Here is a 12,702-nt window from a genome sequence, read left to right as displayed (position 1 = left end):
GAAAAATAGATAATTAATTACTTCCGTCACACTTTCACATGCGAATGCAGACTCATGAAACATTGATGTTATTTCAAGGGAACGTATTCTCGATGTGCTTAATTTTTTAGAGGAAATAAAAGAGCATAGAACGATTTAAAACGGAACGGAGCTTTCACACATATTCCATATACTGGTATGATGTTTAAAAAATGGTCCAGTTTTCAATTCAAAAGATTAAAAAATTCTCAAATTTGAAATACATGAAATTTTTGGAAAATTCTTTCCATTATCTGAGAAAAATAAATTTTTTATTATGCCAATTAATCAATACTAACAATTTTAATCAATACTAACTTTTCTAAGTCATTGTAAGAATAACATTTTTTAAAGGTAATAGTAAAATTTTTCTAATCGTAACATTAAAAAAATATATTTCAAAGATCAGTATTTTGTAATTAAACTGTTTCCCCCGTCCCCCCTTTTTCTTTTTCTAAATTGTTTGAGCGTAAAATATGAAGTAAATGTAAATTGTCAATAGTATAGATGAAATAAAATTGTTCTTGAGGATAAAAATAAGGAATCTCGTACATTTCATATGGGATTTAGCTTCCAGTCGATTTGGGAAAATTTTTAATAGTACAAATCCTTCTGATCAAAAGTACTCATAGGGGCCCACGGAGTGTTTAACTTCCATGTCACGTAGGTATGAAGAGTCTCCGACAAAAAGTCAATTTTCAAAACTTCGTATCTCAAAATCTGTTTATTTTTTAAGATTGGTCCTTTTAGAACTTTTAACTAAAACATCAAAATTCCAGACAAATCGACTGAAACTCAATTCCAATATAAAATAAATTTATGAAAAATATATCTTACCAAATCATAATTGAAGAGTAATAATGTTTATGAAAACTATGCTATCTTTTTAAGCATTATTATTTAACATTTTTATAAATAAATGTTCTATTAGATATCTTAAATTCTTTTTGTACTTTATCTACCAAAATGTGTTGGGGAAAAAAATTGGCGTTTGAAATAACTTGAAAACTTATTATTCTTTGGGTCGTAAAGTTTGCAAAGAAATAAAATTTTTAAAAAATGTAATAAAATTCTATCTCATTCTGTTTTCTATTTGAAGCAGATAATTTTTTTAATTAATTTATTTTGTCTGAGATAAGAGACTTCGTATTCGGAGAACAGTGAGCTCAAACCTCGCAGACTTCGAACGAGCTAGGAAGAGAAAAATGACGTCATTTTGACGTCACGTTTCTACTCCTAGGGAAAATCTGAAACCTCGCGCTTTCGAACGGATTTTGCTAACGGGCTGCGATCTTCATTTCTCCTCCCATCTATCGGAAAGCTTTCACCTAACAATTTGCTGGTGAAAGCGATTCGAACGTTCGAATAGGATGCGTTTAACGCTGGGATTAAATTAGATTTCCGATTTCAAAGATAATTTTTACCCAGATATTTTATGATTTTTTATAATCATTTACCTAGATATTTTATGAATATATTTCAGACATAATTTTTTCTCTCACAAATTTATTATTTCATATAATAAATGGATTAAATAATTAGTTTCGGTTTCTAGCAGAACTTATAATAAAATCTATAATAATCTTGCACGACATAAAACGTGAAAATTTTTTCTGTTCCAAATTTTTGTGTATTCTTAGCCATAATATGTTTAATATAATTATTGCCATGTTTTTATTAACTTTTATTTTAATTACCTCGTAATATTTTCAAAATATCTGCAGAAAAAAAATGGAATTTTTTTCTTTAAAAAATTGGTGAGTTATGACTGAGATTAGTGCCAAATAAATAAAAAAGATTACTATAACTAAATCGTATAAAATTTAAATAAGAATTACTATAAATTGTATGCTTATTTTTAATCCGCTATGCAATTTTCTATCAGAGATTTGAAAGAACTGAAGCTTTTAGAATATGATCGGTTTTGTAATTTTTATAAAGTAGTTGATTAGTTTAGATGCATAATTAAGAAGCATAATTTATTTATTTTCACTTGTCTTTTGAGTTGGGTAGAATATAAGTGGGTAATAAAAAGCATGGAATATGAAGAGCGGAAATTTTTTCGATATAATCGTTTTTGAATTATTATTAAGTTGCAGTTAAATTTAGATGCATAATTAAGAACATTTTTATTATTTTTTTTATTTTTCTGTTCATACTTTAAATGCGAAAATTTCATCTTTTATTTTCTAAGACAAAAAGATATTTTTACTCTTATATCTATCTATAATGCCAAAATATATTCGACAATTTATTTTTTGAAAAATTATCTATTATTTTTAGGAATAAAATTTGTTAAGATTAAGATTAAAAAAATTCTAAAATCACCTTTTTTAAATTTTTTTTGTTAGAAATAGCATTAAAAAAGCAATTGAATAAGAAAAGCGTTTTAGAGTTATTTCTTAATCTTCTGTTTGACATTTGATCTTTTTAAAATAATTACTCCTTTAATAAAATGGTAAGTAATAAGTTTTAGGGTGGAAAAAAAACTTAAGCATTATTCTCTTTTCTGTTTTGAGATTCTCCTTTAAGTATCAGCTAAGTTATTCTAAAGATATTCACTTATATTTATTTGTTATTATTAAACTAGCGTTATTATGTTTTTATTCAAGTAATACTTTAAATTATCTTAATGTATGCGATTAATTCTACTTCAAAAAGCTTTTTTCGAATTTTTGCGGCGTGTAAAAAGAGAGAAATTTTTTTTGAATTGCTTTAGCAAAATTTATTTATATACAGAATGGTAAATCATAAGAAAAAAATATCCTGCGTCAATCAGAAAAACAATTGAGAAAATTTTGTTCTTAAAAATGTGTGCAATAAAAACTAGTTGATATTTGCATCGAGCTAAACTACTAACACTAATTTGTGATAAAATAAAATCACGAATAATCCTTATGGCTAGACCATTTTCCATTGCTGTACAATAGAAACTAAAAGTTCTAACTCCCAAAAGTTCTAACAAAGTTCTCATGACTTGGCACCCTTGTCTTCTGAGTTGGATTCCATATAAGAGCATAATAAAAAGACCGGAATATAAAGAAAGAAAACTTTTTTAATAAAATTGTTTTTGAATTAATTGTTTTAAAGTTGCTGGTAAATTTAGATGCATAATTAAGAAACCTTTTTGTATTATTTTTTTCCTTAATTTTCCTGTTCTCAATATTCCAAGAAAAAATTATTTATATTTCTAGTCTTATAATTATGACATCGAAATATACTAAAAAATTTGTTTTTTAAAAATTATGTAATATTTTAAGAAAAAAAATTGTTAAAATAAACATTAAAAAATTTCTAAAAAAAATCACGTTGTTTTAAATATTTTGTTTAAAATTTGTACTAAAAAAATTCTAGACTAAAGAAAACTTTTTAGTTATTTCTTAAGCTGTTGTTTGACATTTGAATTTTTGAAAATACTTATTGTTAGCATTACAAATTTTAGGGAGAGAAAAAATCGAGCATAATTGTTTTCTCTGTTTTGAGACTTTTTTTTTAAATATTAGTTAAGTATTAATAATTTGCTAAGTATTATTAATTTCTAAATATTAACTAATATATTCTGTTTTACCTGTATTCATTGGTAATTATTATACTAATCTTTTTTTGGTATTATTCGAATAATATTTTAAGTTATCCTATTTGATGCAATTAATTCGAATTCAAAAAGTCTCTTACAAATTTATGTGGCACTTAAAACAAATATTTTTCCGAATTACTTTTTCATAATTTATTTACATACACAATGATAAATGATAAGGCAAAAAAAATAAAATCCAGCATCAAATATAAAAACAATTGAGAATATTTTGAAATTGAAAATGTGTTTAATTGAAAGTATTAAAAATACTTGTAACGAGTTAAACTTTAAAAACGAATTTGTGATATAAAAAAAAATCACGAACTGCCCTTATGGTTAGAACGACAATAGTGGAATTGTGTAACTAATAGCTCTAGCATGAAATTCTTAAATAAAGTACAACTACTTGGCATCCTTGTCTTCTGAGTTGGGTTTAATGTAAGAGGGTAATGTAAGGCAAAAAATTTATTGCAGAGAATTTTTTTCCAAATCTAGTTCAATAAAACACAACGATTGAAAATACCATTTCCAAAAAAGAGATAAATTATTAAATTTGAAAAATAAATATTGCATTGTTTGAGTTGCGAATTGTAATTTATTATAAAAAATATTATAAAAAAGAAGAAAATAATGTTTTTCTTGAAAAAATAGCTTACAATTATTAAAATGTATAAGTTTGCAATTGCGAAAAAAAAAAAAAAAAAAAAAAAAAAGAGGAATCATAACAGAAAAGAAAGTGAAAAATTTAAAAAGCAGTTTCTTTTAAAATTGTAAAGCAAATTTTTTTTAAGATTATTTAAACTAACAATTATTTAAAAAATGCTAGTTTAAAGTTTATTTCATGCATTCTACCGATTTATTAAAGTTTATTTATTGCGCGTTATTTTGATACTTATTGTAGCTTTAAAACTAAAAGATTTTAGTGTTATAAAGTATAAAGCTACACATTTTATCAATTGCAAATAATAAAAAAATAAAAAAAATTATAAATAATAGAAGGTAAGAAAGTAATCATAAATATAATAAAAAATTTATAAATAATAAAATAAGTAAAAATAGAAAATTGCAAAATTTTGTGAAATTAAATATTAATCATTAGTTCTTTAAATCTAAAAGCACTCGATAATATACATATAATTTCTAAAGTTTCATAATCTAGTATAGGTAATAAATAAAGATGTATTGGATTTGTATTATTTGACGTATTATTTTTTATTTTAAGAATATTTCTTTTTTTTGGCAAACTGTTAGTAAATATAGTTATAGGTAAATCGATTCTCTAATAATAAATACAATAATGCAAACAAGTTTAAAACGAATACTACATATTAAATTCTTGAAGAAAGATCAAAGATTAAAATATGTAGATATTTATTTTAGACTATGTATGTAACTGTCAAAATGAAAGAAGAATACATTCTCTTTCTGAAAGAACACTGTAAACTCTGGGATAGAGGTCACGACTCCTAAGCGAAGGGAGAACGATTAAAGGATAAACAAAAGCCATTGGTCACTTTCTTAGAACTATCGATACAAAACGTCACTTCCTAGGGGGAGGGTCCGAACCTTTCTTCGAGGGCTGGGATTCCCTTCACCGCTCTCTTCGGGAGTTGCGAGGTTTGGATTTTGTTTTACTATCGGACGGTGGTATAGAATAGACTCCGGGGAATAGTGACGTCACCGTCCGTGTTCAAAAGCTGCGAGGTTTGGGGTCCAGGAGAACGATTATTGAGATTCTATCCAATAATGTGTGACGTCACAGTAACAAGATCTAAACGGATTTCTAGAAAGTTAGGTTAAGCAAAAATATTTGGCTTGAACAGTTAACAAAGAAGATGCTGGCAGCCTCACTTTGTTTTGATAGTTGTGAGCATTTCGTTCGATACTTTTCTTAAATTTTGCTGTGTAATAATAACTATATTTACATATTATATTTGGCAATGAAATTTTTAAATTATTCGTGATATAAAAATAACTAACAATGCCCGGTAGTCTGTTCATTAAAGAAGAAGAAGCTTCAAATTCACCAACAAGCACTTCGTATACATCTGCTGTATCATTATCAAGTCTGAATCGTGATGGATCCCGTAGTGCTTTTTCTCCCTATAAACCTACTACTGTTTTGACAAATCTTCAACGAGGTAATGTACAAACACAAACTTTGTCTGTTTTGCCTGAAAGGGGTATTCACCAATTAGCTGCACAAGGAGAGTTGTTTATTCAAAATACAGACGATAAATTTGATGTGGATCAAGCAGATCAAAATGGATTTACTCCTTTAATGTGGGCAGCCGGCTATGGTCAGCTAGACACAGTGCGTAAGCTTATAGCCATGGGTGCTTCAATTTTATCTGTGGGCTCACATGGTGAAAACTCCCTTATACTTGCGAGTTCTTCAGGACATGCTTTAATTGTGAAAGAACTTATTAATCATGGTTCTGAGCTAGATTATAAGGACAATGATGGGAATACTGCACTCATGTACGCTTGTTATAATAACCACGGAGGATGTGTTCAAGAGTTGTTGAATGCGGGAGCAGATTTAACCTTGATAAATGAATCTTTAGAATCTGCTTTTGACATTGCTATTAAACGAAGAAGTAAACATGCTCAAGCAATTATTGAAAAACACATGTTGAATTTACTTCATTCAGATTCTGATAATCATGTGTAATGAATATAACTTATTATTTATGCGAATAGTTCTGTAAGTTTATTAAACTAAAGATTTAGATTGTAAGTCTTCAGAATATGTTTTTAACATAACTGTAAAAGAAGTAATAAAATCTGCTCTAATTATTTATAGACGATGCATTGTTTAATTCAGGGGAGCACAGCTAATTTTGGGTGGAAGTAAAATAATTTACAAAATAAAGTGTTTAGGTCAACATACACTTACTAAACATGCTAACTTATTAAACTACTACACTTACTAAACATACTAAACAACATACACTATATTCTGATATTAAAGAGAGTATATTTTATTATTCTTTCATATGAAATTTGCTTTTGTTCCACTTAATTAGAACAAATTATATTTTTTTTATATTGCTGTTTACTATTTTTTGAAAGCTGCCTGGTATATGTATACTGTTCCAGAAAATATTCAAATTTTTTTTAGAAAAATGTTGTCCTGATTTTTTTTTTTTTTGGTTGACTTCCCAGCCTTATATCTAAAAGTTTGTTGTGTTTAATTTTTATTCATGCCTGCGATTGCAGCTGATGGTTTAAATTGAAAGTACTAGTGTGTTTATTGCTGTGTATGAGTGGTACTAACATCTGAGCTCTGTTTCCCACAATGAGTAAAAAAAAAAAATCTTGTTCTTTTTAATAGTCTTGTATGATACATGAAATAATTATGAGTTATTAAAAAAAGTGCTTCGATTAATCTTGCATTTTTGTTCATCTTTCAAAAAAAATATTTTCTTCTCAAGTTAAGTTCAATTTTAAAAATTTTTTGATTGAATTAATCCATATTTACGTGACATGGAGAAGAAAACTACGAAAACCTATAATATTCAATTTAGCCAGACAGCAAGGGGACTAACCCATGATCCATCAACCACTGTGGTCGGTGCTAGCCTGGTGCAGAATTTATATCGTTCTGCCATTGATGGGATTTAAACCGAACCTAGGTTCAAGTCATGAGACGCGAGTGCTCTATCCCTTGAGCCACCATGACTTTAAGAAATATTGTGAAATATTAAAATTTTGCAACGATATATAATTGATATTAAAATTTTGGAATCACCCATCATTATTATCAAACTATTCGGGTAAGCATTAAGAGAAAACAATTCGTTGAGTTGACAGCATCCAGAAACACGATTCACTGTCAAAGTGTTACCAAGCAGTTTCCTGACAAGATTATTTTTTTTTCAAATAATAAAAAAAAAACTCTTAGTTTGCTCGACACTATTGATTATTGCACAGAGCATTGGCTATCTAACCTGCGAGACAAATCTAGTTTTGACTGGACATTCCTTATGTGTGTTGTTTGATAAAGTAATTTTTTCTAAAAAGTAAAATACACTTACTGTTTTATAATAATTCTATGACTAGTTAAAATGAAATTAATTCATTAAAGTAATTCTTTTCAGGTTTAGCTTGATTTTTAAAATTCATGGAAGAGCAGGCTCTGGAGTTATTAATATTGGGGCATATAGGATTTTGAACTTTCTTTGTTTTTAACCTAACTTGCCAATAAATGTCACGAGTAGGTGTGCATTTAACTTTTTACATCTTCTAGAATAGTTTTTTAGTGTTTTTGGTTTGTCTTCACTTGTGGTTGTTATATAAAATGAATGCATAGAAACTTCAGTATAATTTTTTCCCCTTCAGAGACAATGTTACCATTTGGGTTATTTTATGTAATAAAACTATTTATTGAATGCTGGGTTGTCATGAGATCTCCGTCTGATAATCCATCTCAATTTAGAAATTTGATCAGCATAATAAATGACACTGCAGTATTTACTAAATATCGTTATGAAATTTCTTTACACTCATGCTTATCTGTTACATGTAAGAATTCCCTTTCCTTTTCATTTAAATTGCAGCTACAGCTACATTTTATGTAGGTGATATTTCTGATTTTTCATTAAATAATGGACATTATTTGATGGAAGTCTGTCCTAATGGATAATCCAGCACTGGTCTCATTGACATGTGAGGGGTGCAATTTATAAAAGGCAAGCACTATATTGGCAGCCGGCTTCTACTTGACCGAGAAATATATCAAAATATATTATGCCAAGTTATTAAATTTGAGATATTGCAATCAGGAATAGATTCACAATTGGAATAAAATACATTTAAAAATGCTTTATTTAAGCATTAAACGAACTATTCTCAGCAAATTTACAAACTGCTTTTTTCCCACATATATTTATAGATATTTTTATTTCACGATTTTACTCACTAATTTAGCATAGGACATTATTTACGCCATTAATTAATGGATGGTGTTTTCTACACTAGGGAAAGCTGCAAGCTCGGTACCGCCTAAATTTCCGGGCTACTGTTTCCGTTATATTTTGAAGCCATTTGGCATCATTGTGTTTTGAGATTCCCTGCAAACAATGTATTTGATTACTTATTACTTGTGTTTACAATGCTAAAAGTGTTATCACTAACGTAAGATGGTGCACAGCTTGCAACAAGAACAAACAGTAATAAACTTATGGATAGAGGCCATACCAAGACTGCCAAATAAACGAGTTATTCAAAATCTAGCAACCATGTCACCTTTTTTAACAATATATCTCTAAATAACTAAAGCAAATTTTCACTTCAAACTCACCAGAATTACACAATAACATCAATATATTATGAAATACGGCAGATTTGAGCTCAGAAATTATCTAATTTATTTCTTTTATTGAAAACAAAATTATCCGTTTTAAAATATCGCCTCGCTGAATAACATGTAGTAAGTAGCTGCAAACTTTCTAACCGGAACTGGAGCAGGCATACAGCTCGAGATTGTTATTGTTTACATTTCTACTGAAAACACCATCCAGAGATACTTTCCTTCTGAATTTTTTTTTTCGTTTTTTTTTTTCTTTTTTTCTTCTTGTTTTTGAATAAGAAGAGGTCTTTCCATACAGTGACTTACTGCTTATCATTTTAAAAAATTTTCAACATTTTTATTTAATGATAATTTTAGGACAAAATGCATAGATTCTATGAGAGTAAAATTATTAGCTTAAATATTTTTATATAAATATGAGTGTTTGTATAAATCTTTGTCTAATTCATAGAAGTCAGTTAGTTAACAGCCTTAACAAAGATTTGACAGCCTTAAGAAAGATTTTTTTTTAGCAATTTTGTTTACTTATCCTAGGATGTATAGCTATGCCTAAGAAAAATGTTGCTTTAAATATTTTTCTAAATATATACCTTTGTATGCATACTTTTTTATTTTGAATGTAAACTTTTCATTTAATTTATGATGCTTTTAAGGAAAGCATTAATTTCAAGTCGAATTATTTAGTCTATTTTTCATTTTTTTTTCCAGTTTGAAATGATTTTTAATTCTTTCCTCTTTGTTCATTGTAACTTTGTGAAATATTTGATTATAAGCATCCTAAAATTAATTTTCTATATTTATTGAAAATCAAATTTTTGCTACAAAGTTACAGAAAGCAAAGCAGAAAGAATAAGTTAAAAATCATTTCAAATGAAAAAAAAAATGGACAAAATAATTCAACTTTAATGTTTTTCTTTAAAAAGATCATAAATTAAATAGAAAAAGTATGCTGGATTTCTAAGTTTCTGACCGCTTCTGTTAGTGTTGGCATAATTTAAAACACTTGATTTTAGTCATGATTAAAATCGTAATTTAAATCAGCTGTAATTTTTAAAAAAATATTTAAAAAAAAAGTATTAACTTAAAAGAACATAGTTTTTATAACATTAATTATGAATTAATTTAGAAAAAAATTATTAATATAGGCTTTAAATATTTTCATGCAGTATAATTAATAAATACATTCTTTAAGGTGGAAATTTTTAAAAGTCTAATTTAATTGATAATGTATGCTTATTAAGGAAGTGATTTTTTTACTTCGAAATAGTAAAAGGCATATGCATTGAAATTACTATATCATCCCTTTCATAATATCATTAAAAATGCATTAATACAAATCAAAAGTGATTCTTTTTAAAAAATAAATCAATAATTTCAACAAAATAATGAAAATTATAAATTGAAAAAAATATTATAAAAAATATTTCTATACAATAAAATAAATAAATACATTCTTTTGAAAGCTACTTCTTTAAGTCTGATTTTATTGATAACGAGGATTTCTTTATTAAGAAAAAGTGGTATGCATGTAAATGATTACGTTTCATAATAGATTATACGTGAATAAGTGTGATATGAAACTTTTAAATACTAGTAGTATTTCATTTAATATATTTAAAATAATTTTTTAGCTAAAAACGTATTTCAATTACACCCATTTACTTTTTTGCTAATTAAAATGCAGTTCTTTTATATCTTACTGAATCTGTAGTTAGAGTGTATCAAAACTTCCTCAAACCAGAAAGATGTTTTTTTCAGTTATGTTTTCTTATCTAAACTAATTAATTTTCATTAGCTATCTAGTTGGAAAACTGTCTCCCGATTTTTGACAATCATTACCAAGTTGAGCCTGAAAATATAATTGCGATTTTTTTTTAACTCAGTGATTAGTTTGTAATAACATAATAATTTTATCCATTTTAGTAGGAAATATTAACTATTTTAGTTCTATATCTTTTAAGCAATAGTATTATTAAAATCTTTTATTAGATTCTTTGAATGGTAAATTTTAAAAAGGCCAATAAATTTTATTTAAAAAAATATCCGATTCAAATCAAATGTATACGAATTTGGAGCAAAAAAAAAAATGTTTGCCAACCATGGCTTCTGGTCAGACTTGTAGTCATTAACTTTTTAGTGTGTTAACGGTAAAAATTCGAACATTTTATGTGGAAATCTTTTTTTTAAAAAATAATATGCAGAAGTTTGGTTAATATAGACTTGTTTAAAATTCATTAAAATCAAAGTTTTAAATATTAAAGCAAGGTTTTCTACAATTTAATTAAAATTTGGTGCTGCACCCTGAACTTTTACTTTTTAACTAATTTAAGACGATAAGTTGGCAAAACTTTTTAACCAATAATCTTTAAAGAATTGCATTGGTCTAATTAAAATTTAGACCGATTTTCAGAACTTTAAAAGCTCATTTTCACCTTAAAATGAACAAAAAAAAAAATTTTTTTTTTCATTTTTTAAATATAGTTTGCGTTTTAAAATAACAGAAATATCAAAATTAACAACATATAAAAACTCCTTTTAATTGAAAATTACCAAAAGATCGAGGAACACTTATTGACATATCCTCCCACCCCACAGCACACTAGCTTCTGGCGAAAGAAGTGGCGAGACGACGTTTCTATCAGAAATTTTTTTACTGCATAATTAAAGTAGGAGGGATTTTCATCATAAGGGTTACCTTGAGCGCAGTACATCAACCTTTCTCAAGGGGGATATGATGTTAGCAGCGCAGTCCACCATGTTTTAGAAAACGATTAGCGTGTGGCGAGTGCTGTTCCAGTCAGAACTGCACTTAAGTGCGTGATGCATCTGCATTCCACAGCAATGCTGAACTGAAGTGAAGAGAGCAGTTGATCGATTGATTAAGCGTGTATGTTTGTTGTAGCTTCTCATCCAAATGTTAACTCCTTGTTTTTAATTTAATTACTCTTTTAAATGTGATTTAATAAAATGTGATTGTCCATATAATCTCTCATTCTTTTCTCAATGCAACCTATTCCTCAGTGGTGACCCATGGACTAAGAATGAGCTGATTTTTTGACCACGTTTTTTTAAGCCCACTGCTGTTCCAGATCTCTTTCAACTGCTTTTAACTATCCTACAAGATGCCTATTGATGAGCAACAGACTCAAGTTGCTAAAGTTGCTCTGCGTATTCCTCCTTTCTGGAAAGCGAACGTGCGATTGTGGATAGCACAATGTGACAATGCTTTTACATACAGTGGCATTTCCAGCGATCAAACAAAGTTTTCTGCCCTCATCGCTAACATCGATGGTGAGACGCTTGCCCATGTCTCTGATATTGTTCTCAATCCTCCGGACTCGGACAAATATAAGAAGCTGTGCGCCAGACTCGTTAGTGAGTTTGAGGATTCTGAGCAACTCAAAATTAAAAAACTTTTGACCGAGTTACAACTCGGTGATGAACGCCCCAGCCATCTTCTCCGCAAGATGAAAGAGCTCTCTGGAAATCAACTTAATGATGATTTTTTGCAAAACTTATGGATGCAGAGGATGCCGGCCCATATCCAAACTGTATTATCAGCTTCGTCTGAAAAACTTGATCAGCTTGCTGTCATAGCTGATAAAGTCGCTGAAGTCGTTCAGCCAGGTGTGATTTGTGCCACATCAAGTAATGTAACTTCACCTGATCACTCAGCAAGCATTACTACTGAAATGCTTGCGAAGCAAATTGAGGCACTTCAACTGCAAATTTCTGAGTTGTCTCACAGCCAAAGGGCGACCAGGTTCCGCCCCCGCTCAAGATCTCGCTCAAG

At 28.2% G+C, this 12,702-nt stretch overlaps 1 protein-coding gene across 1 annotated transcript; it reads left to right on the top strand.

Annotated features, from left to right (window-relative positions):
• The first annotated feature begins 5,175 nt into the window (after nucleotides 1–5,175).
• On the top strand, nucleotides 5,176–6,403 carry LOC107451580 (uncharacterized). The gene has a single exon (XM_016067731.4). The coding sequence runs from the start codon at nucleotides 5,577–5,579 to the stop codon at nucleotides 6,267–6,269; it is 693 nt and encodes a 230-aa protein (XP_015923217.1). The 5' UTR covers nucleotides 5,176–5,576; the 3' UTR covers nucleotides 6,270–6,403.
• Nucleotides 6,404–12,702: the final 6,299 nt, after the last annotated feature.

This window comes from Parasteatoda tepidariorum, chromosome 9 (assembly GCF_982258835.1).
Source record: "Parasteatoda tepidariorum strain Cologne lab strain chromosome 9, Ptep-v5.0, whole genome shotgun sequence".
Classification (NCBI taxonomy): Eukaryota; Metazoa; Arthropoda; class Arachnida; order Araneae; family Theridiidae; genus Parasteatoda; species Parasteatoda tepidariorum.
Note: the sequence above shows the minus strand (reverse complement) of the source record. Positions and strands in the feature narration are given on the sequence as shown.

Bases quoted from the DNA above. Each gene is read 5' to 3' on its own strand.
- LOC107451580 (XM_016067731.4), top strand. From the start codon at position 5,577: ATGCCCGGTAGTCTGTTCATTAAAGAAGAAGAAGCTTCAAATTCACCA.